Source organism: Eublepharis macularius, chromosome 1 (genome assembly GCF_028583425.1).
Source record: "Eublepharis macularius isolate TG4126 chromosome 1, MPM_Emac_v1.0, whole genome shotgun sequence".
NCBI classification, from domain to species: Eukaryota; Metazoa; Chordata; class Lepidosauria; order Squamata; family Eublepharidae; genus Eublepharis; species Eublepharis macularius.
In genome coordinates, this window is record NC_072790.1 from 178,264,720 (window position 1) to 178,291,293 (window position 26,574).

The window sequence follows — 26,574 nt, forward strand, 5'->3', positions numbered from 1 at the left end:
AAATGTTACCTGCTGTAGACCAGCTTTTCTGCTTGGCTGAGCAATATGAAAACACAGAATGAGTGATAAGGCCAGGGAAAAATATCTGAATTACATTTAAAACATCACTAGTCCCACCAAAGCCTACTATTGAGCCAAGAGCTCAACAAATGACAGCTTATCTATTCTTTCCCTTTCCATGAGTGAAGTGCCTGGTCTCTCTATAAATACCATATATACCATATTTTTCTCTACTGAAAACTCATCTATGTTTGCTGTGATTCCATTCATTTCTCCTAAAATAGTTGTGGGTATATTGACCAGCCAGTATAAAGGTGCACCAATGTAAAAAAAAAAAATCCATTTGGTGTTCTTCTGATCTGACAACTAAAATCTTTCTGTGAGCCTGAAAATTCCCCCAGGTTTACAAAAGGTCTGAAATCTAAAAAACAAGCAAACTTTTTTTTAAAACCGCACATTATTTTTAGGAAATGAATGCCCTTAGTGCTGGTGTTAGGCAACCACACAAACTTCAAGCCTTGATTTCTGTCAGTAAAAGGCAGAGGGATGAAGCTGGGCCCTTTCCAGGGCTTTTTTGGCCTTTGAGGGAGGACTCATCAGGACGACTTGCTACCATGTGACTTGCATGACTGACTGAGGATTGGCTGCTTGCTATTGTTCACAAGCAGCCACTTCAAGGAAACCAGTGTTACAGTTTCAGATCAGGATCTAGAAGAAGCAAGTTCTCACAGAGTTGTTGTGAGGGTAAAATGGAGGAAAGGAGAATGATGAAAATTGCTTTAGATCCCCACAGTGGAGAAAGGGAGGTATAAATTAAATAATAAATATAGCTGAAGATAAGAAAACCAGAGAAAAGGTAGGTTGGCTGGTGGGAAAGGATGAAAGAAGGAAGCTGGGAAAGGTGAGAATATGGGGGTTTCCAGAAGGAGGGAAGGAGGAAACAATGCAGAGAAAAATGAGGTGTTCCCCACAAATCCTGTGTGAATGTGGAAATAATTGAAAAAAGCACTTCACATGCACAATCCCTATGGAAAAGCAGCAAAACTGGAAATGATGTGTTCAGCATAGGAACCTGGTCTTAATTATTTTGTGTACTGGTAGTGTAAGTGCTATATCTCTTATTATTTTTACTTCTATTAGTGTCTAAATATGTTAGTGCATATTTGATATATGAGCAGCTATTTTCTTCTTAAGCATTAAAAAGAAAACTGAAGCATATCAGATGGATATGGTATTTTAAACTGGTATTTTAAAGGTTGCTTCACGAGGTCGTGAGAACGTCACAAGCCAATAAATGAGAATGAGGCTGTTTGGCTGGAATATATAGCTGCCTTGAGGGTTCTGTGATACAATTAGGACAGTCAATGGAGCTTTATGACTAAAAACAAAAGGGAAGGATACACATCATGAGCAAGAAGAACTACCTGACCCAGACTGAGATAGAATGAGCAAGAGGCTGAATCTGCCAGAAGTAATAAGCTGATGAGGCCACACAAGCTGCACAGGTTGCTCAAGGCAAAGTTAGTTATAAAAATGAGAACAGGGAGATTGCAAGAAGGCCAAGACACTTGCAAAGATCAATACAGCAGAAAGTCTTTCACGGTGGAATTCTTCCATCATTAATTCTGACTTCAAAAAGAACTGTAATGGATTGCCATAGTACTCATTCTGTACGGTTTGGCCTTTCTTCATTGAAAGCATGTGGCTAAAATCATAGACTTTCAGTCTGGATTGATTAATCTGGAATAACTGCTGCTCTTGGCTCCATGCTCAAAAAATCCATAGCGCTTATTAGGGAGAACACAATAGAAAAGTATCCAGTGGATGTTAGGTGGTAGGGGTGGGCAATCTACCTTTTGACAGATAATTTAACTACTCTGATTGTGAGTTATAAATGAATGGCTGAAATATGTTAAAGATGCTTAATTGATATTGATTGTTCTTAACCCTTGGTATAAAGTTATTAAAGACTAAAATATTTTGAGTGTGCTCCTCTGGAAAATAAACCTTAATTGAAAATCTATTGTTCAGCTATTTGGGTCATATCTGAACATCTGTCCAGTCAGCAATATGGTTATCACTTGCCTGACTCTCTTGTCTGCCCATCAAGCTTCTACTCGGCAGAAGGTCTATCCTAGCTGACAGTCCTAGCAGTTTAATACTGGAATTTGCCCATCGTGGGGAATACAGTCAGCATTATGACAATTATACATCTCTGTCTTCAGTCTTTAAAGATAGAAAACACATATAGAGCTTCACAGAAAAGTGACATCGATCTACCCTAACCAAGGTGTCTACCTTGGGCTTCTACATAAGGGACTGGTATCAATTCTGTGTCTTCTCTTCTCTGAGAAAAAAGCTTCACATATCATCCTCATAGCTCTACACTGTCTTGAATATCTGCCTGTAATTTGCAGGGCTGGACAGGTCCCTGATTAGTTCTCAGGAGGAGGAAGAGCAGTAAAGACGAGTAGCAAGTACCCCAGGCTGATAGTGTGCAGCAATAGCAAGTTAATCAAGCAAGCAGTGTAGAATCAAAAGAAGGCTGAATGACAGGGGCTTAGCTACTGACTCTAGTCCTGAACAACAATTTTGTCTATACAACTTTCTCTAACAAAATGAAGAAGAGCTAATCAATTTTGCAATGTTTAAGCTGAGATAGCACATTACTAAACGGCATTATGAAAAATATGGGATGTGCAGTTTGTCTCCATGAAAGGAATGTATCTTTCCGAGCTCAAATTCTCTGTCTTAATGTTTCATTAATGATATTGCATGAACATAATACATGCTTTATTATCCTGTGCTTCAGGCATTACTAGTGGTTTTATGTATATCAATGATATTGATAATTGTAACACCATAGGAACAACGAATTTTCACAGATATGCCTTTATTTTGTATATCCTCACAGTAAGGTTAGCAGTATCCTTATACGAAACCTGTGACGAACTGCACTTGAAAGCAGGTTTCCTACGTGCAGCAATCAGAGAGCTGGGAGGGAAAGCATTAACTCTTGCATGCAATAGAGAGCTTGAGTGACAGGCTGCTCCCTCCTCTCTGATTGGTCAGTTATAACCCAGCTGAAGGGCTGGCAGTTGGTTTCTGACAGGATTGTTCAGAGAGAGAGTTTGTAAGTGAGTCTGACAGGGAAGGGCAGACAGGTTCCCCTCTAGAGTGAGGAAAGAGAAGTCTTTTGCTTTAACTGTAAGATCACTGTCCTGAAGAATTCTGTTTAAGAATTCTTAGCATAACTGTCAGCCTAAGCTGAAGCCCATGTGACACAGACATCATAGAGTGTGTTTTGACAAGCATGATTGGGTAGTAGGAGAAGACTTCCTTTCAAGCAAAAAAAAAAGTTATATCTTTTAGAAGAAGATTAATTCCTGCCCAGTTTCTAGAGGGAGTTAGCTCTGAGGAGAACACTGAGCCTGTTGTGAAGGGAAAACAGTTTTATACTAATTCCAGGAAACCTGAACTGTCATAGGAAACTCTGTGAAGAAATGTTGTTGTAACTAAAGTATTAAGTAAAACACCTCTCACTGTTAAGAACCAAGAAGAAACTAAACTTCAAGGAAACTATTTTGCCTGTTACTCAAAGTGTATTCTGTACTACCACCAAAATTTTACCTTAGCACTTTCATTCCCTGACTACACTTATTCCATTCCTGCCTATTAAATAGAATTGTTATTTCTTTTTAAAAATTTTATACAGTCTCCAGTGCCATCTCCAACAAAAAGGAAGATGGCTCCTGCTTCTCTGCAACGAGTTCCTGGGCTGGGCTAAAAAGCCAAAATTAAATCAGACTGTCAGGGTGGGACAAACAGACTTTCATCCAGAAAGATTAACATGCAACTTGGGGCTGCTCAGCAAAATCAGGCAAACTGAATTTTGGCAGGAAAATCTGCCTCACAGTGGGGGAGTGAAGTGGGATCCATCATAAAACTATTAATAGTATTGTGATGGATGAGAGAGGAGGAAAGCAGTTCACCCCTTGTACCCATGCCCCAATCAATATATCTAATTCGCAACGTATCTGTGGGTATTTAAATCTGCCTGTGGGTATTTAAATCTGGAGACTGAAGCCATGCATAGACAAGACAGATCTTTCTACAAACCTGAAAAAAGCCTCATGTTTGCAGTAAAATCTGAAATCAAAAAGAAAAATACACTGGGAGGGTCAATTAATCGAAGCAGCATGCGTTGCTTTAAGAAACAAGTTGTGTAGACAAAATCTACCTGGCTCACTTCTTTTACATTCCGTGCTGTAACCATTTATTTTCCAGTATCCTGAAACCTGTATAAATGTACAAGCTTCAGGGGCATACTATTTTTTTTTACTACTTAGAAACGCAGAGTTGCAAGGCACCGCAAAAGTCATCTAGTTCACCCTCCTGTGCACAGGAAGTACACAGCTACCTCCCCCTCACTCCCTCAGTGACCACTGCTCTATGCCCAGAGTAGGTTGCCAAGTCCCCTTATCCTCTACGGGGGGGGGGGGCAGCACTCACCTTTTTAAATGTCTCCCAGGAAGTGACATCATTGTGCAGAGGCTGGGAGTGCTCCTGCACTTCACAGCTGACCGATTTGTGCCCCCAAAAGGCCTGATCTGGCCTATTTGGGGCCCAAATCAACCTGCCATGAGCTCCTGGGGCAGATGATGATGTCACTCCCATGAGTGACATCATTACACCACCTCAGGGGCACACTCAGGAAGCCTATTCCCCTTCAACAGAATAGAAAAGACAAGGGCCAGTACAGCAAATGAAAGTGAACAGGAAGAGTGTGGCTCCTGAAGACAACTACCTAGAACATCTTGAGACACATATCTTGGAAACTCTTGGAAACCAGGGACTTTCCTATCACTCTCTAGTAGCACAAGACCGAACTGAAAATATCTCAATTATTCTGAACAGACAGAATTGTCACCACTTTGACTTTGTCCATTTAAGTCTGCAATCCTACCCATACTTAATTAAGGTGTAAATCTCACTGAACTCATTGAGATTTACCCTGAAGTAAACATGGATAGGATCAGGCCAGCCAGTTTATGGTGACTGCCTTAATGATTATGGAGCAATCACAGTGAACACCTCTGATTTTCATACCCAGAAACCCAGATGCACCTAGTAAATAAAATATTCATCACTAGGGCTACCAACCCCCTGCCTGGGGTGGGGGATCCCCTGTTCCCACCTCCTCCCTCCCACTTACCTCACCAGTGGGGTGTGTGCCCCCTGGGGTGCCCCCCAGCAGCACAGAGCACCCCCTGGCACGCAGCACGCCCCACTGCGGCATGCCCTCATGCCCTTCAATGGGCCCATTTCAGGCCGAATTGGGCCTGCAGGGGGGTGAGCCAGCCCTTCAACGAGTGTGGGAGAGCATGCAGGGCCGCCCTTTGACCTGCGTGATGACGTCACTTCCCGGAAGTAATGTCATCACGCACGCTAGGAGTGCATGCGAGAAGGGAAGCCAATCGCTGTGGAAGGTGAGTGCTGGGTTCCCAGTCCCCCACCCTATTCGTAACACCTCAGCACAGAGCAGAATATTACAACACAGGTGGATCTTAACATGTGCCAGAGCTAGTTCTCACTCCATCCTTGAGAACACTTCTCTGATTCCTTACTTTCTCCAAAAAAGACTCATGGATAATGATGTTATTATCACACATCAACAATATCTCTGTGACATTTGTAGACACAGAAATTAGTTATGGATGTACTTCTGTATCAAAAACATAACATGTTATACAATCTTTAGAAAGTCACCAAACATAATGGCAGAAACTGAGTTCCAAGTTTCTCAGTGAATGTATGACTAGGTAGATTTCACCACCAGATCTTTTTCTTTCTCTTTTATTTTCCAGTCTGGGCTCATTCCTAATATTCTGAAACAAATAATCTGTAGTATGCAGAATGCCCTAATGAAATCTTCCAGAACTGGCATAATATAGAGTTGCAAGTGTAATGGTGGTATAAAGAGCAACGGCTAATTATTTTAAAACAAGAAATTTGTTTTGAGAAAAATCTTCTAAAAAACCCCTCTCTCGTTTATTTAGGAAAGTATAAAGTTGGGCACAATTCATATAACAAGCAGCCACATGGTATGACTGCTTGACATTTAAACTGTGTTGCGGAGGCTTTTTGTGGGGCAAGCTGTTTGCATATATGTGTACAGCTGCATGTTCTGCCAATTCCTGCACAACATCAATCATGTGAAATTGACAGATCTGGGTGCAAAGGGACACAAATCAACCACTTATGTCATAAAGAATCCTCCACCTATTTTGCATTGCAAGTTTCCACTTATTTGCCAGAAATAGCCATTATTTCAGAGTATGCCAGCTTTGCCAAATATTTCTAGGTTAGGTTTCTAGTCTACGGTCTATTTAAAACTCATAATCTTTTCAAGAAATAATAAAAAAGAATGAAACCAGACTGTAATCCGCTTGCAAACTGGTTTACTGCACAGAGCTTTCTTATTAAGTTGGAACAATATTTGGGGCTTGAAATAACCTCTTGCTATATGAGGTATTGCTGCTCTGCAATTTCTGTAAATTCAAGCAGTTAAAATGCCACAGAAACTAAATGGCCCCAATTAATGGTAATAAAAATAAATTTGATGCTGAGAAAGAAGATAAGGGAGTTCATCTCCTTACACTGAATCAACAGCTTTTCTATTAGAATAGACTTTAATTTAAGGGCAAGGTCAAAATTAAAATCATACATAGTGATTTGGAAAAAGAGAAAGATTCTTTATGGCTCTGATCATCCTTGATTTCCAGTGAGGCAAAGTAGGTTGGGGAAAGCACCCATTTCTCTTAAAAAGCTTTAAGTGCCTCATGAGTCTAAAATTTCTGTAAGTCATTAATATTTTGAATTTTAAAGGACATTTTAATCAATCTGTGTAGTTGTGTGACATAATAAAAATATATTTTCCTCTTTAAAAATTGATAACCTATGAGAGAAGACCAAGCTGGATGGATGTTGAATAAAAAAAATAGAGAAATGTCACATATAATTAAATTAGACATGGACTGTATTGCAACATATCTTGGAACTGACTTGAGATAACATGGAGTTGGTAAACTGAAGATGAAGCAATGAACACACATGGATGAAAAGGACATGCAGCTTTTGAAGCAGTGTTCATAGCTATGCCCTATTCATAGAGTTATGGTAATGTTTTCAGAGTCATGAGTGAAGAGCGTGTCACAGCCAAACTTTCATGCTTTACTTTGATGATGCAGGGAGCAGGAATCAGTGCTCCAGGAATATATCCTTATGTGGTATCCATACAGAACAGAGAATGCTCTGAGCTGAATGAAGCACTGGAGGGTTAGGGATTCTGATGAAATAAACAAGATTGCTCTGCTTCCTGTTTGCACTGCAGTAGCCCAGATTGTTAATTGGCCTCTGCATTTCAAATGCATTGTTAATCGATACAAATCCCCATTCTATGGATCCACTTTTGATGAAGGGGGTGAAAAATGGCTTAAATCATTAATTGAAGTGGCATCCTATGCATGGCAAATAGGACCATGCAGAGAGAAACACAGGTGGAGGCGCTGTGGATCCTTGATTGCTATGTAAGGGGGTGATTAGTAGTTCCCTGACCCCCACTGTTACACTTGCTGTGCTGGGACAATTTTCCAGCTGAGCAGCTTTGACAGCTGCTGGTGGGCCAACAGAGAGGGCTTTCCCTGCTTGCAGATACTTTGAAACCCAAGTGCCAATTAATAGGATTACTGCTGAGTAATTTCAGATGTTAACTTTATAAAACAATACTAAAAACATGCTTTTCCAGTTGCACTTCTAAGCATGAAATCCTAAAGCTAATTGCTTCTTCTCAGGCCTGCTGAGTTTGAGAAAAGATGCTTTTATCAGGCATGCCATACCACTAAATGCAACAAGCACCAAGCCTCTTTTCTCCTATTTTTTTTTTTTTAAAATCCCCTACTTAGTCATGTTCAATTTACTGATGTTAAGGGAATAAAAAACAACCAGTTGTAATTTGATTGTGCATATTACTATGTACTTTAATTTAATTAATTTAATTAAGATTTTTTGGGTGAAATAATTCAGTAAATTAATTACTCAACAAATGAAAGTATTAGAAAGAAAGCCATTAAATACTATTAATAAGTCAATATATTATTCAGGAAACGAACTTGGCTTTTATTACTTGAAATTGCCATCATTTACTAAATATTGTTGTACCAATTACTGTACTTGTGGAATGGAAAAATTATTGGGTGACTGTTAATAATGTCAATTATAAATTACAATGACAAAAATGGTTAGTAAATTCTTTGCTCTGGGTTCATGTATTAATGGGTAGCATGTCACAAAATGATTTTTTTTTAAAATCCAAAGAAAGTAATGCAATGCTGTTTAGTGGGCCAACATTTTGCACCTGAAGGAGGATGCAAATTTACCATTTTTAAAAAGTGAAAAGCCTAATAGTCAACAGAATCAGAATATTTAACATCTACAAATATTTGACTACAGCTTCTTCATTTAACCTCTACTCCAGAAGATTCTTATCAGCTAGAAAGCGTTATATTTAATTATAAATGTTTGTTCAATAAAAATTATTCTTCTAACTTTGCCAGGGCAATCCTAAGCAGAGTTATACCTTCCAAGCACTTTCACTTAAAGAGCTACACCATGCATTACTGCCTGAGATGGAGGAAGGCTCCTTAGGCTCGGTAGAGTGGGAGGACAGGGATAGGATCTACCCCATGCTTTTAAAGAAGAGGATGATGTTTATCTCTGCAACGATGAAGATGTAACATAAATCTTGGGAAACCTATGGTGCCTTTGAGTGGATGCTGCAGCCAGGATGTTGATTTGAATGGGTTGTAGGGGGAGCCCTTTTCTCCAGCATTCACAGTGGGTTGTAAGGAACATATCACTTCAGTCTTGGCCCATCTACAGTGGCTGCTAATCTGCTTCTGGGCACAATTCAAGGTGCCTACAGAGCCCTATAATGGTTGGGGACCACCATACCTGAAGGACCATCTAACCATCACCCCCCCCCCCCAAGAACTTACCCAACTACTGTGGACAGCCTTTAAGACCCTGCTTTGGGTGGACCAGCCTTCTAATATTGGATTGGATGGCAAGGGCCTTCTCAATCATGGCACCAAAACTCTGGAACTGTCTCCCCAAGGCAACTCATCTGTTCCCTTCTGTTGCCATCTTCCTACAGCAGGTGAAGACATTTTTGTTTGGTGTTCCCTCCTTCTTGCCCAAAGTTTTAATTGTTATTTTGTATAGCCTGATCTCATCAGATCTCAGAAGCTAAGCAGGGTGGCTACTTGGATGGGAGACTACTAAGGAAGGCTCTGTAGAGGAAAGCAATGGCAAAGCACCTCGGTTTCTCATTTTCATTGTAGCCTCCTTACTGGGGCCACCATAAGTCAGATGTGATTTGAGGACACACATACATATTTTAGCTCTAGTATGTTATATGTATATTTCAGTATTTTTTCCCCATGGTTTTCAAGATGTGTTTTTATTATATGTGCTTTTAATTGGTTAGCCACCTTGATGGTCTCTAACAAATTTTCTATAATAAATAATAATGTTAAATAATGTCACCAGTACACTGATGACACCCAACTTTATCTGTTGATGGACAGCTTGCAGAACTTCGCCCCAGATAAGCTCTGGAGGGAGTGACTGGGTGGTTAAAACAGAGTTGAACCCTGTGAAGATGGAGGTCCTGCATCTGGTTACCAGGGTTGGAGATATGGTTCCCAGCCCTTGGTGGGGCACTTCTTGAGCCGGTGCCAATGGTAAGGAGTCTGGGTATAATCCTGGATGGTTTAGTTAATTCTCCATTAACAATAATTTACAGGAGTCTGTAAATTGATTTCACCCATTTTATAAAATTCTCCCCAAAATTCATCTTTTCCAACACTTGGAACAGAAAAATCCAGTTCAGATTGTCAAAGGTCTTCTCCGCATCCAAGAAAATTAGAGCTGCTTGTTTTTTGTTACGTTTGTCCAAATATTCCACTATATCCAGTACAGTTCTGATATTGTCTTTCAACTGTCTTTGGGGCAAAAAACCACTTTGATGTTCATGAATAAAGTCTTTGAGAACATACTTAAGTCTTTCTGCTAATATTGCAGTAAATAGTTTGTAGTCATTATATAGGTCTATAATTTTTTGCTAGTGTCAAATCTTTCCCTTCTTTGGGTATCAATGTAATGTTAGCAACTTTCCAAGTCTCTGGCATCTTTCCACCCAACAAAATCGAATTCATTGTATTTTGCAAAGGTACTAAAATCTCACCTTCAAAGCATTTATAATATCGGCCTGATAATCCATCAGGACTTGGTGATTTCCCACTTTTCATCTTTTTAATTGCTTCCACCACTTCTTGAATTGTTATTGGGCCGTTCATCACCTGTTCTTGTTCTTCCATAATTTTAGGTAGCTTCTCTGTTTTGTTAAATAATCATTCAATTTCTTTGAAGAAATATCCTGCCTTCTATATAATTTTTAATAATACTTTTAAAAAGTCTTTTGAATAGCCCCATTTTCTGTTTGCATAGTATTCCCATCTTGCAATTTTAAAATCATTTTTTTCTCTCTCTCTTTTCTCAGTCTATATGCCAACCACCTTCTTGGTTTATGAGCAAATTCAAAGTTTCTCTGCTTTGCAAAGTTCAATTTTTCTCTAAATCCCTTAATGTTAACATTGATAGCTGTTGCTGTAAGCATTTTATTTCTTGTTGCACCTTGACATTCTCCAGCATCATTTAAAATTTTCCTTCCTTTTTAAATAATTTCTTGCAGAATACCATGCATTTTATCCTGCTTTTTTTCTTTAATTCTGAATTATGACATATAAAGTGGCCTCTTATAAATGCTTTACTTGTGTCCTAAACCATTCTTAAATCTGTACCCTTATTCAAATTTAATTCAAAAAATTTTCAGCCTTTTTTTACAATCCTCTACAATTGCTTCTTTCTGTAGTAAAGATTCATTTAATTGCCAGTGAAATGTATTGAATTTGGTTCTATAACTTACACTTACAGGATTATGGTCAGAAAAAGACTTTGGCAGTATCTCCACTTTACCAATTTTGGTCATCAGATTTTTGATACCTAGACCATATCTATATGTGACAAAGATTTATGTCTCTCAGAGTAAAATATATATTCTCTTGAGTCCCCATTTTTATGTCTCCAAACATCCACCAAACCCCTCTTATCAATCATGTCAAAACAAACCTTTGGTAATTTGCCTTGAGTATCTTTTATGTTTTTCTCAAAACATCTATCTATTTGTGGAGAAACTACACCAGGCAGTCTCATAGGTTGCCCTAGCCAAGCTGGAAGGAGAGGTCAAGCAAACTCTTTTATTGGTAATGGTGCTTGAGTACTGACAAGGTCTGTTCCTTTGAAACAGTATCCTTGGAACAGGATCCATGTTGTAGTCTATTGCAATGTTTTTTGTATGTATCACCTTCCTTTCACTGCATTGTCTTCCACCTTTGTTACCCACTTTCTGTATTATAGTATGTTATGTGTCAGACAATTCCTCCCCTTTTGTTTACATTGTTGTCCAACTTGACAATGACTATTATATCATCTCTCAGTTGTCCCCTCTCCAGGCTAAACATATGGTCTCCAGACCTTCACCATCTTTGTGGTCCACCTTTGGGCACTTTCCAGCTTGTCAACATCCCTCTTAAACTGTGGTGCCCAAAATAGAACACAGCACTCCCAGTAAGTCTCACCCATCCTATAATTAAGCATTTGATTTTTTCTACTAAAATGCAGAATTTTACATTTATCTCTTGAATTTCATTTTGCTAGTTTTAGCCCCATTTTCCAGCCTGTCAAGATCATCTTGAATTTTGATTCTATTTTTTTATTGTATGTTACCCCTCCCAATTTAGTATCATCTGCAAATTTAATTAGCATCCCTTCTATTCCTTCATCCAAGTCTTTGGATCTTGAGTTTGTAGCAAGTAGGTAGCTTATTGAATATGTAGGCTCAATGTGCACAATATGGTAGCAATAAACAAAAGTAAATTCCATGCTAAGAATAATTATGAAAAGGTTTGAGGGGGAAAAGGCAATACTGTGTATTTTATGGCCACATTTGGAATCTTCCATACAGTTATGGTTAGCCCACGTCAAAAAGGATATATTAGGGCTGGAAAAGCTGCAGAAAAAGGACAGCTAACATGATTCAGGAGTTGGGTACCTTCTTCATGAATAACAGTTATTTTAATTCAGAAAAATCCAAAGTAAAGAGGGACATACTAGAAGCTCATAAATGGTGCATATTGCCTGTATATTGCCTTGAGCCAAAAGGAAAGGCGAGGTATAAATATTTTAATAAATAAATATTGCAGGGAAAGCAGAATGAGATAACTTTTTCTTCCTTTCCCATAATGTAAGAACTCAGGCCTCCCTAAACATTGTAAAGTCCTCATGTTTGATGGTGGACAACACAACAACTTAGATGTTTTTTATTGCAACCGTGGTGTATGGGAAGAAGTAGGTTCACCCTCCCATGCACATGAACTACCCCATGGAGCATCTATTGGCTCTGATGTGGAATCATGTTGCTTATATAGCTACATGCAATTTTCACACCAGGACAGTGGTTCCATGGGGCAATCTGTGAACATAAACACAGCATGGAAGGGAAATAGGGTTGCCAACCTCTAAATGGGAGGTGGAGTTCTCCCAGAACTGGAGTTGATCTCCAGATTACAGAGATCATTTTCCCTGAAGAACATGGCAGTTTCATTGGGCAGATTCTATGGTATACCATGCATTTTAAGTGGTCCCTCCCTAAATTCCCCCTTCAACAGACTCTACTCCCAAATCTCCAGGAACTTCCCAGGCTGATACTGGCAATGCTTGGAGGAAGGCTGAAGTTGCTCCTTCCCAAGCAAAGCAGTCATGATGAGTAGAGAAGGGCCAGTGTAAGTCTGGGAAGCTCAAAACTCTCATTGTGTATCTGATATAAAGTCCTCATGATCTCCACCAACAAATGCAAGAACTTTGTAAGGCGTAGTCAGTGCCACCTAACTAAGCAGTTGCATACCAAAATCAGGACAAATAAAAGGAAGTATTTCTTCACCCAGAAAATAAGTAACTTATGGAATTCATTGTCACAAGATGTATCAATGGCTACTAGCTTAATGGTTTTAGGAGGAGGCCAGATGAATTTATGGAGTGGTCTATCAACAACTCTCAGTTTAAAAATAGAGGATAGTCCAGTTAATCTGAATAACCAGGTGAATCAAGATAAGGTATCTTGATCTTTCAAAAGGTGCACTGTGGGGTGACTGAGAGAAGCTGTTCATCTGTCACCATCGTGCTCCAATACTATCAACAGCTTTTAGCTATGATGGCTTTTTGAAACCTCCATGTTCAGAGGCAGTGAAAGTTGCTGAACACCAGCTGCTGAATAGTAACAGAAATTGTTGCTAGTGTCAGTGCAGCATACTCTGACTTGAATTTTTTGAACATAAACTGTGTGACTCTGAGGGCTAGAAACAACCCTTTCTATTCAGGAAAGAAACTGGAATTCTTAGCTATCTAATAGATGCCATGAAAGGCAACTTTCACAACGTAGCATGCAATGTGGCCAAGTCACAAACTACTCTTCCTGAATTTTATACTGAACGAATGCTTGGATTTCACTTAGTGATAAGCTAAACATCCCTGAAAATTTTTGGTGTTCTTATCAGAAGACTTCTTCCTTCAACATTCCTTGGACATTCTGTACATATTTTGTCTGAGAAGAAGATTTGCTTCAAATTTCATGATAGTTGAATTGTATGGTCAGCTTAGGGATGAAAGGATGCTTTCTATTTACTGATGTCTTTTATACCTCACCTTTCTCCCCAGTAGGGACCTAAAGAGAGTTACATTTTTCTCCTCCCCTCCATTTTATTCTCACAACAACTCTGTGAGGTAGGTTTGTCTGAGAGTGTGTGACTGACCTAATGTTACCCAGAACGATTCTCTACTAACTAGAGCAGGAATTCAAACCTGGGTTTCCCATATCCTAGACTGATGCTTTAAACACTACTGATACTGCTTTTAGTGTTTTGGCTTTTCTCAGAATTCCTCAGACAAATCTGATTGACAATACAATCCTAAGAAGAGTTACTCCATTCTAAGCCCACTGAAATCAATCAATCTGTTTAGGATTGCATTGAGAATGAATTTCACTGTAGACAATATTTTGGTGATGCTCTAGCTCCCCCTGATCTGAAACCAAAGGCTTTCTTATGAATTTGTACAGGGATGTACAGCATCCCTCACAACAGTGAACTGGTCTTATTAGTTAAGCTGAACCATGGCAACACAAGAAATAATAGCTCAAAAGAAAAATGTTATGATTCCCTCTGTCTTTTCTTTTCAGAAGCAAATGTTTGAAACGTTTCCTGCTTTCTCTCTCTTTAATCCATTAAAGCAAATGGAACAAAAGAACAGGCATCCCCACTAAGAATCTTCCTTATTTATTTAAGAATTCCCCAAAATTTGCTCTTAGTGCTGACACCCTGTTAGGAAACACGGGAGGAGAAAACCTGGGTTGGTGGTTGGGGATGTGGACAAAGAAATTAAATGGGGAAAGGGTCCAAAGTATTTCTACCACCTTAACATTTAAGTCAATTAAGAATAAGCTATTGCCCCACACCCCCTATCCCACAAGCAACAGTAAATGTTAGAATGAAATAAAGTCAGTCCTTTTACCTGTGCTGCAGTTCTTCATAGCAAATGAATCAATGGCAGCTACACTTTGGTTCCCACTAGAAATATATTCCAAAGAGATTCGAAATGGTGTCTCAAGGTGTCCAACTGTTTCCTGTAGAAGCACCCATCTGTTTTCATCACACAGTAAAAAGAAAAAACACAGAACAAGCATTGTAAGGAAAAGGCTAGCTTACAAGATGCACATTTCCAAAAGTGACTACTCTACTTCTGCACCATCAGAATGGTTTTCTAGGCTGCCCTTTTTATGGCTTTGCCTTGCAAAAACGTTTTCTTTTCGGTTCAAGAGAAAAGACTTCCAGAGAGCCGAAATGTTACTAAAATGGATAACCCCAACTAATGGCACTTTTATCACTCTGCTCAGACACAGATCTGTGTTTTGAAATCTCTTGCAGATGTCTCCCTGTGATTTAAAAGATGCACAACTTTCTTGTTCTGTGAATGGAGCTGTGAAATATGTAACACACAGGCATGCTTCAAATACGGCCCCTCCAGCCCATCCATTTACAAAATCTGTTATTTAGATTCAAAGCAATAAGTTCCTCTCAAGGGGTTTTTTAGTAGTTGTAATTCTCAGTCTCATATCTCTAATGCATTTACTTCACTCTGGTGGACTGCATTTCTTTCCCAACACTCTGACAAGCTTCAAAATTAAAATGCACCATTTCCTCCGTTTACTTTTTATTTATTTATTTAAGCCCTGAATTAATGGGCCTAGATATCAAGGGTCAAGAACTAAGGTATGATAATGTATGCTTCATAACCCAGTGAACAACAAAGACTGCAGTTCTTTAACAAAAAGAAGGTTGTCTATTGAATTCAAAGGAATGACATATAAGTAAACACGATGTACAAGTTAAAACTAACAGATAGAAGAGGTCACTTCAAATTACTTCATATCTCTACATGGTGAGCAAGTTCCTCAGAAAAAAATGCTCCATGTTACCATGGTATTTTTTAAGTTCGGGAAAATACTTCACAGAAACAGGATCAGATATGGATATACAGATAAATCACTTCATATTAGCAATAATGTATTAAGAAAGGTTGGTTGAGGTGGTTAAAGCATATTCATTTATGTAACTTGGTGATGATATATAATTAGTAGTAATTTCCCACCTGCCTCATGTTGGTAAGGGAAGACTAGCCTTCACTTGCCTAGATGTATTGAGTGTGAGACGGCAAGGGCAACAAAACAGGCTTGTACTGACTATAAGCAAACATACCCATGTTCGTTTAAAATGGCTACATTTCCACCCATATGATAGCACAAGACTAGCCAGTTACTGAAATAAGGAAGTGTGGTTTTAGTCCTAGACTGGCCACCAGGCATGAACTTTTTGTCACTTGCTTTATACGTGAAAGTATTTGAGAGTAGACATGGGCATGAACGGGGGAAAAATGGACACACTGTTTGTTGTTCATTGCTGTGGACGAACACAAACAAACAAACAGTAACAAACATGACTCATTAATGAACATGTTTGATGTTCGTTGTTCATGGGGGCCAGAATGCCCCCCTTGGGACTTAGAGAGCCCATAATCACAGGGAGTGTTCAGCAGGCTCTTCTCCAGCCATCACCCAAGTTTGGTCAAGATTGCAATACGGATCTTGGAGTTATATATTCCCAAATCTGACACCCCCAGGAAACTCCCATTCAATACAATTGGAGCCACTCGTTGACTTTGGCCCCATGTACAAGTGGTGGACTCAAAGATGGATCACCTCCCATCTAGGGGGTGGGGTGTGTGGCTGCTTGCCGGTGGCATCCCCCATGTGGCTGCCCGCCAGGCCTTCCAGAGGCTACTTTCTGGACGGAAGTAAGGTGGGTTATGTCGGCGGCCACTGGGCCTGGCGTGCTCGGGGAGGTGGTGGCGGGCTGCCTCCCCTCTAGGGGGCAGTGTGTTTGGCTGCTCTCCGGCAGCACCCTCACATGCCCGCGCACCAGGCCTCCCAGTGGCTACTTTCCAGACAGAAGTAAGGTGGGTTATGCTGGCGGCTGCTGGGCCTGGTGGGCTTGGGGAGGCAGTGGTGGGCTGCCTCCCCTCTAGCGGGAGTGTGGCTGCTCACCAGTGGCACCACCCATGTGCCCGCCCACAAGGCCTCCCAGAGGCTATTTTCCAAATGGAAGTAACATGGGTTATGGCGGCCGCCGCCAGGCCTGGTGGGCTTTGGGAGGTGGCAGTGGGCTGCAACCCCTCTAGGGGGTGAGGGGGTGTGGCCACTCACTGGCGGCACCCCCCATGTGCCCGCCTGCCAGGCCTCCCAGGGGCTACTTTCCAGATGGAAGTAAGGTGGGTCATGTCAGCGGACGTGGGCCTGGTGGGCTCGGGGAGGTGGTGGCAGGCTGCCTCCCTTCTAGGGGGTGGGATATGCGGCTGCTCATCAGCAGCACCTCCCATGTGCCCACCCACCACGCCTTCCAGAGGCTACTTTCTGGATGGAAGTAAGGTGGGTATGTCAGCAGCCGCCAAATAACCAAATGACCCAGCAACAGTCTGCAAAGAAAACCCTCCAGCAAGACATGGTGTCATACATGGAGGCCTTGCACACACAAGCACGCACCCTGGTAGGTCAGAGACACCAACATACATCCACCAGATGGGGACATCATGGCATCAGGGCCACTGCTGTTGTCCACACCTTGCATGGTGCAGAGGCTGTTGCCACCCAAACACTCTGGCTGGACATGGAGCATTGGATGGTTAGGTACATGGGATAGATAGGTTTCTCGATAGACAGATGCAAAGCTGTATGACATAGGTGTATAGGATAGAGGGATGCATGGAAACATTGAATACCTGTATTGGATTGACAGGAGGGACAGATACTGTACACAGGGATATTGGGGAGACAGGTGGATTGCATAAATATCTGGGTTATCCTGTCATTACAAAGTTGGAAGGAAAGAACCAAGGGTGGGAGATGGGTCCCGCCCCTAACATGTAGAAGTGGAGGCTCATGTGCTGGCCATCGAGGCTGTGGAGGATGCCTTCCCTCCCGTCATGAGGGAGGCATTGGTTCCCCTAGGAAAGGGGATTGTGGGCAGGTAGGTGCCCACGTGGGGAGCTGTGGGCTGCCCCCTGCATCACCCACCGGCCTGCCATCATGGAAGTGGCAGTCTATTCAGCACCCTACAGAAGATGGCATTGCAGTGAAGGTCCCTCCAGCCAGACACGGTGGAGCCGGGAGGACAGTCAGCCCAAACTAAGCACCCTGGGTGACGGGATCCACCCTGAAGGAATGTGCAGACTGCTGCTGGAGAGACTTGACCGCCCCTCCTGTGTTGAAGTGGAGGCTGACGGTGACATGAACCACTTTCCTGCCTTTGCAGAAAGGATGGGAGTCACGGCCAGGACCCATTCCCCCCTGCTCAGAGGGGACATCAGGTGCCCTGGATAGGTGGCACTGTGCTGTATAACCATATGTGCAACAGCTCCCGAGCTGTCCATCGTGCCCAAAAGCGGTGGCAGCTGACATCGCCCCCCTTCCTGCATGGGAGTCGCGAGACTCATTCCCCCCTGCTCAGAGGGGACAGCAGGTGCCATGGTAAGGGGCACTGTACTGTATAACCATATGTGCATCAGCTCCTGAGCTGACCCTCGTACTCAAAAGCAGCAGCAGACAGCACCCACCTTACTGCTTTGCTTTGCCCCGAAGCCAGTCAGCAGGCTAGAGATCTTGAGGCCGCTGCAGTGGAGCGTTGCCTAGAACCACAGCAGACTGGGGTGGCTCAGAGCCCAGGCAGGTCAAGGTCCAGAGAGGTATATCCAAACAGGTTGAGGTTGACCTTAACAAATGTCAACATGTCCACCAGGTCCGGGTGCAGACGTACGCAGCTGGAACAGAGGTCACCCAGGTGGGAGAACACCCACTCGCTCTGCACACTGGTGGGAGGGCAGGGTAGGATATAGGTTGCCACGATGGACAGGTCTGGCCACATGTCAGATTTACTTGCCCAATACTCCAACGGGTTGGACTGGGGGGGCTCGGGTTCCGCAAGGTACTCTTGCACCATGGCCCCCGCCAAGTCCTCCACTGCGAGAGACGTGCCCACTGTGCTGCGGCCAACCACACAGCCCACAGATGAGGACCAACAACTTCCGCAAGGGCAGTCTGCCTGACCGTTCCGCTCCCACCAACAGCACCCTTGGGGCAAGGCTTCTTGCTTGGTGTGGATTCCATTGACCATCGCACTGATCCATGGTCAGAAGAGCTGGTAGCCCTCTTTCTCCCCCTGCCGGATGTTCGCTGGGTGAGGATGAAGACCACAGCAACGGGTAGTGCATCTTCAGGTGCCTACACAGGACCGTCAATGACAGGTGCTTCAGGCCATTGCCCCTATGCACCTGGCCATTGCAGACACAGCACTGCACCACACAGGGGTCATTTGTAAGGGCCCAAAAGTGCCTCCATACAGAGAGCTTGAAACGTGGCCCACTAAATGTTCCAGGGGAAGGAGGACAAAGAGTTACAGGTCACACTGCAAAGCTGGCACTGGGAGTGAGGGGTGGACTGCAGGTAGGGACAGCACGGAGAGTTTGGGATGGGGATGGGATGGATGTTTCATCAAAGCCCAACCATTCCTCTATGGACCCCTGACCCTCCTCCTCCTCCTCCTTGAAAAGGTTAAAGAGATCCTCTTCCCCCAGAGGCAAGGCCTCTATGGCCTCCTCCACAGCTCCCACAGCTGAATCTTGGGGAGCAGGTTTCTGCTGTCCCCGAGCCCCACCCAGTATGCTTCCCGCATGACAACCAGGTCAATATTTGCACTTCTCCCCACGACCACCCTTGGCCCCCACCCGAAGCCTCATTGTGCCAGCAAACAAGAATTAAAGAGGAATGAGAAGGAGAGAACACTGAGCCCTCAGCTGAGGTGCCCACTGAGCTTGGCCCCAGGACCTGGCAGCAGCCCTGGAACCAGAGGAGATAGATCCCTATCCCACCACACACAAAAAAAATTCAAGCTCCAATGCACTTTCCCTGTCTCTCTCCTAAAATGCTAGCAACAGCTCTCTCCTACTCCACTGCCTGCTGAAACTGAAAGCTAGAGCTTGGAGCACACTTCCTTTTATAACCAGAGGTCCCACAGAGCAAAGCAGGAGGTCTGTGGTTGGCAGTTAGAACTTCTTAACAGGGTTTGCAAGGATGAGATTGGAGTCCCCATGGCTACAGAACACCCCCTCCCTCCCCCCCTGGTCTCTGCTCCCCATGTAACCAACTTGGAGCTCCACACTTGGAAGGAAGATGTGCCTATCAAGCTAAGTTGGGCTTTGATTGGGGTTTCCACGGCAACAGAAGGAGTGCAGACAGAGTTCAGGCAGTCCCTGCCTCCATTGCCAAGGTAATTGATTGACAGCGCCTGAGTGCCTGGCTTCACGAATAGCAGACGAACACAACGAACGAGGCTTGCGATGCCCAGTTGTTCGTTTACAATGGCGCCTCAAGAACGGCTTGTTCATGAACAGCCAATTGGGCTGTTCGTGGGTTTTTTTAGTACGTATTGCTGTTCGTACCCACCACTAATTGAGAGTAGACTTCAGTTCAATTGATGTTGTGGCTTGTTCCACATAAATGGGTCTCGATAAACAGATTTCATGAGGGTCACACAGGGGAATAACTGAAGGCATTCAAAGGCATCATAGTAGCCAAGGGAGACAACTTACCTAAAGCAACCTTTTATGGCTTACTGGTCTGAGAGGGTTAAAGAGCTATCCCTCGCCTTTGAAGGACTCTGAATTCTAAGTTTCTTGGCTGGGGCAGGGATGGGAGGTTGATAAGGATCGTATACCTTTAAAGTGAAAAGCAAGGAAAAGTGATAGCAACAATCTGAGGTTTGAAGATACCATGGAGTCATCCAAGCAAGGTAAGCAGCAGGGGAACTCATACTTCAACTCTCTCTTGCTAGAAAGGATAGCTAACTGTGATAAGGAGAAGTCTGCTTTGAATGGCTGTATGTGGTGCAGATCAGAATAAATATTCAACCCCAACATTTTGTATTGACCTTTCCAGTTTTTTGGAACAGCATCTGCCTGGTTCCCCACCCTTCTATTTCAATTGAACCACTATTCCTGGCTATGACACCACAGGGCCACAGCAGCATTTGAAAGTATAGGCTGGACAGAATCTGGTTGTATTGCTATGCTGGAGTGTGAACACTGCGGGGGGGGGAGTTTCAAGTTAGTTCTGTAGCTATGTTCTCCCACCACCCAGGCCTGTGATTCTGTCTATTCCTTTAATCTCTTTGCAGACTCCTCTGGGTCAACCCCCCTCTTGAAAGAAAACTACATAAAAGCAAATAAGATTTCTTATTCTTATGACCCAGCCGGGTGCAGCAGCCACGAGCCGCTGCTGGGACAGCGTGTAGAGCATGGAGCAGCCTCCGCCCGCCACCCCAGCCATCCGCCAGCAAATGCCCCCAGCTTGCGCTGTGTGATGAGATCATCGCATGATGATATCATTGCGCAGTCCGTGGCATGCATGCGCGCTGCACGCACGCACGTGAGGGGGGGGAAGGTGCCACAGGTGCCAGAAACACTGGCGCCGGCAGTGCTCCCAGATCTTAGTCTGATGCTTTAATCACTACACAATGCTGGCTCTTAAAAATCACCTGATAACCATAATGACAAGTAATCACGGTATTATGATGGAGGGGGTACTGATGGATCCCTGCTTTCAGCTGGAGGCCCAGATCCCATCTGTAGCATGCAGTGCCTTTTACCAGCTTTGGCTGATGTTATCTATGGCCATTCCTTGAAAAGTGTGATCTCACCACAGTGGTCCATGCTGTGCACTGGCTGCCCATATGTTTCTGGGTACAATTCAATTTAGTACATCTTCACTACTCTTTGACCCAGTTGGATCCATAAAAAAGTGTACAGTAAGTTTTTTTTTTTTTAAAAAAAACATGCACTATCATTCAATTTTAAAAGATAATAGCTTCTTTTTGTAGGGCTTCAACCCACCAATCATTTTGCTCGCTTTTTTCTGCATCTTTTCTAACTTTCTGATACCATTTTTGAGATGGAATGACCAGAACTGTATATACTTCAGTATAAGAACTGCCATGTCTAGAATTTGGATACAGACTATGATGGGGAAAGACATGAAAGACATCAATTATTATACAAGGAAAGAATTAAACAGCTAATTATATTATCTTAAATGGAAACTGGAAAGTTTAACTAAAATTAATAACATCCTGTTCCTGAGAATTTACAATCATCATGTGGAAGTAATATCTGAACCCCTCTAATAACACTATACCACATCAAGGTAAACTGATGGAGATCTTGGTAAAGAGATCTTTCACCCACTCTGATTAGTTATCCCAAAGCCATTGTAATTTTGAGATAAGTGACTCATTAAGTAAACTTCCATATGTTGTTGCTGGTAGGGGAGATTCTTCCCTATCTGATGCTAGATAGTGATCCGAATATAACCTTGTTGGTTGCTAAATTTATATCTAATATATTTTCCTTTCAAAATTAATTTATTATTTTATTAGTCATTGCTCAAGATCATTTGATCATAGGAGCTCTGAAAAGGAATGGTACAAAGGAACTTCCATATGTTGGACTATGTTGTGGTGTTGCTTAACCTGTACTTATTTTACACTAAAATGTGGGAGACGTGTAGGGGAAAAGTCACTAGGTGGTATTACCTAGTTTGGACTGCCCAGAGCTTCCTTTACTGTTCTTTTAAGACCATAAAGGATATTGTTACTATCATAAGAGCTTTTCCAAATGCCTTCTATAGCATTTAAATTTCTGAAAGATTCTTTAAATTCAGAGCAGGTGGTTCTTATTGTTGCTGTTTATTTACAGTCCACCTTCCTCACTGAGATCCATGGTGGATTACATACTACAAGTGAATACAATATGAACAATAACTAGGACTTTCAATAATTAGGACGTTCACAGCAAAAATATAAAATGATCAGCAGTTGGGACATTCAATGTTGTGAGGATCCTCCCGCACTGGCGCCCTCTCCAGATGGCCTGCCATCCTACCAGCTCTCCAGGCAGGTGTCCTCTGGCCTCAGATGGGCAGAGAAGGGGGTTGCACCATCTTGTTCCTTCTCCTGCCCTGGGAGTAGCAGCATGCTCCAGCTGTCTCTCCCTGCAAAATCCTCCTCGGCCCTCACAGGAACCTGAATTTAAAGGCTTCCCCTTGCCCCATCTCCCTGGCTCTGCCCCCAATTGCCACTCCATCTCCCTGACTGGCCCTGCTCCCAGCCTATCTGATAGGAGGGATGGGTAGACTCTGCAGTCTCCTGGCCCCACCCACTCCATCCCCACCGAGGGTGGGGCATTTGGTCTGCTCTCTGCCTGGCTCACCCCTGCTGCTTCTGAACCCTCCCCAGTGGCTCCTTTGGCATTTTAGGGCCTGTGCCTGCCTAACTTGTGCTGATGGCAACCTCCTGTGAGCCTGGATGAAGTGGAGCCATCTGGGGAACTGCAGGAGACAGGTGAGTCTGCTGAGTGGCTGCAGGCTGTTCCCCAGAGTTGTGCCTGGGCATCGGCTGTAATTGGCCTAAGGGTGAGAGAGGCCTGGAGGCCTGGAGGGGCTCTTGCAACTGAGGTACTGCCAGAGGCTGTGCTGCAGGGCCTAAAGGGGGTGTCTGCTGCTGCAGGGCTGGTGGTGAGGGTGGACAAAAGGCCAGCATCACCGGACAAATGTAAAACAGAATACAATATGGTATGGTAGCCGTAAATTTGAAAAGTAAAGCCAAAACACATAGATGAAACTTTTCTGAATTAAAGCATAAGTGATTAATATGATATCTTTAGCAATGTCAAATTACCCAGCAGAAGCATATCTGCATCAGCACATAGTACCCGATAACCTAGTAGTCCCTGTCCCTTACCAAGGTATCTTTTTGAGCTATAACCAAGGTATTTAGGTATCTTTTTGAGCTATTGAGCCCTATAATCTGGGTATAAAGCCCTCCTGAATAATTTAGTTTTGCATAGTTTGAGGAAAGTCAGGAGAGTGGGAGTTTTCCTGACCTCATCAGGCAGACCATTCCACAAGGTGGGAAAATGCAGAAAAAATGCATGTATGGGTGGTTATTGGTTTAGCCCAACTGCAGGGTGGTACCTGCAGAAGGCCCTGGTCAGATAAGTGATGCTGCCATGGCAGAACAAAGGGAGAGAGGCAGTTCCTCAGATATGAGGGGCCTAGGCCATGAAGGGCTTTGAATTGAATAAAGATGACCTTGAATTGAGCCCAGAAACTGATGGGTTGACAATGGGGTGACTGCAGAATGAGACTGATATGCATGCTCCATCTAGCTCTTGAAAGTAAATGAGCTGCAGCATTTTACACTCGCTAGAGTTGAAAAGCCTATGTAGGGTGAGTTACTGTAGTCTACTTTCATGTTACTATGGCATGAATCCAAGTGGCCAGATAAGCCATGTCAAGGTAGGGGCCATCTTCCAGACTAGTCTAAGTTGGGAGAAGACTTTTTTTTGCCATTTCTGTCTTGTCTGGGTTCAATTTTGTTTGCTTTCTGCTATTTGACAACAGTTGTCAAGCAGTGACTCAGTCAGTACCTCTACAGCATCATCCGAGGATTTGGATAGCGAGATATAGAACTAGGTATCTTCTGCATATTGATGACATTAAATTCTATAACTATAAATGGTTTATCCTAAAGGCTTTACATAAAGCTTGAATAACATGGGAGATAAGATTGCGCTTTGTGGAACCCCATAAAATAATTCCCACACTAAGGAAAGCTGGTCTACAATAGCAACTCTTTGAGTTTGTCCCATAAGGAACAATTTAAACCAGTCCAAGGAGCATCCCCTGATACCTACTTTTTCCTCCAAATGTTTCATGAGGATGGCATGGTCTACTGTAGTGAAGGCTGCAGGTAGATCCCGGAGGAGCAACAATCAAGCATGCCTTTGTCTACATTTAGGGGGAGGTCATCAACTAGAACTACTAGAGCTGTCTTGTGATCTGGACTCTTTCAACCAGGTTTTAGGCCATAGCATGGCCTAAAACCAGACTGAAAAGGTTGCAGAGCACAAGAATTGTCCAAGAAGGCCTGGAGTGGGTAGCTTCTGCTCTCTCAAACATTTTCCCCAGAAAGAGCAGATTAGAGACTTGATGATAACTGGCTACATCAAGGATTTTTTTTAAAGTAGTGGGCTAATGACTGCCTCTTTGAAAGGTTGAGGGAAGGTGCCTTGAGTTAGTAACCGATTTATAATAAACATAAAGGGCTCCTTTATGGGGCCTTTACAAGATTTTAATGGCCAGGATGGGATAGTAGCCAGTAGTGGCCTTCACTGATGCTAGAATTCTATCAATATCCATCGTTACTAGATCAAAATGATTCAGAAACAGACTGGATGGTCTGTTAAATATTACTTCTGTCTTCCCTATATCTAGATCAGAGTGCATTTGAGCTATTTTATCGGGAAAAAAGTTTGCAAAGTTTACAAAATACATAAAAAAAGAATAATAAAATACACACTATCTCCACCACTAGAATTTAAAAGCACAATTTTAGACTACGAGTAACTAGAGAAAAATAAGTTAATTAAAAGCAGTCATAAATAACACCAGCTGCCTCCTGAAGATAAACAGTGAGGCAGTGGGGTACCCCTCCCTGGGAAGGTTGTTCTATAATTGTGGGACTGCCACCCAAAAGGCCTTCTGTAGAATACCCCCCCTAATCTGCTTCTTTAGTTAATGAGACAAGACAGGGGGGCCTCTCCCTGTGATCTTAAATCCTGAGCAGGAGCAGATGAGACAAGACTGTCCTTCAGACAATCCCGAGTCATGTATGGCTTTAAAGGAGAAAAGCAATACCTTGAATTGGGGCCAGAAGCAGATTGGTAGCCAACATAATTGCTGCTGTATTGGGGTCATATGCTACTGATAGCTGGTTCCAACCAGCAGTCTAGCTGCAGCTTCTGAACACCCTCCAAGGGTAGCCCCAAGCAGAGCACATTTCAATAGTCTAGTCTAGATGGAACTAAGGCATGAATCACTGTGGTGAATTTACAATAATTATCAAGCTAGCCTTCTGTGCAATGATTTGAAAAATTCTCTTCTCCTTAGAATATGATGATTGCATCTTGTACTGTAAGTGAAAAGCAGAAGCCCCAGTCCTAACTTCGATGAAATTTGAAATACTATATCCTAGTTTGTTACAGAATAGGAAATGTTTTCTGTGCTGCTGATTTCTACTAGACAGATTCCTCTCTATGTGCATATGTGCTTGCAGAGATATGAGTATGATTTACAAGTGAGACTCATGTGGTGCCCCAAATATGACTCACCATCTGGATCCCCCAAACTCTTTAACACAGTCTAGTCTTTTAAAAATCAGGTAAGAAAAGCAGCTGGGTGTATGCTGATAGAAGTTCAAATAGAGCATTATTCCTTCAAAAATAAATAAAATAAAAAACAAGGAGCTGAATTAACTTTGGAGACTACTTATACTGAAATGTAGGAGAATCTATGTCGTGTGTAACATTGCTTAACATTTCCAAGACAGATGGATTTTAATTCCACGCACATGGTGGCTCTCAACAATGATTTCTATTTCTATGTTACCAATAACTCCCTTGCTTAGTGTGTCAAGAGTTTTAGGAATTGCTTTTCTGAGTTACTGGCGCAATAAACTTTAGTTTGAAATTCTCTGGCCTCCCATAGTTTACCACAGAATCCATATTAAACTTCCAGAGCTGAAGCCAGGCAGGTATTTTATGTTGCTGGAATTCAGGACAGCAGAAGGCTCACTTGGGGCCCGATTAATTTAAAATCAGCAGCTTGGTGTCTTGAAACAG

The 26,574-nt window shown here is 42.6% G+C and overlaps 1 protein-coding gene across 1 annotated transcript in view; it reads right to left on the reverse strand.

Moving 5' to 3' along the window:
* Positions 1-26,574, reverse strand: part of ALK (ALK receptor tyrosine kinase) — a 941,973-nt gene that overhangs the window by 259,919 nt on the left and 655,480 nt on the right. Inside the window, 1 exon segment of the mRNA XM_054982048.1 lies at positions 14,746-14,873. Within this exon segment, the coding sequence (XP_054838023.1) occupies positions 14,746-14,873 (128 nt within the window).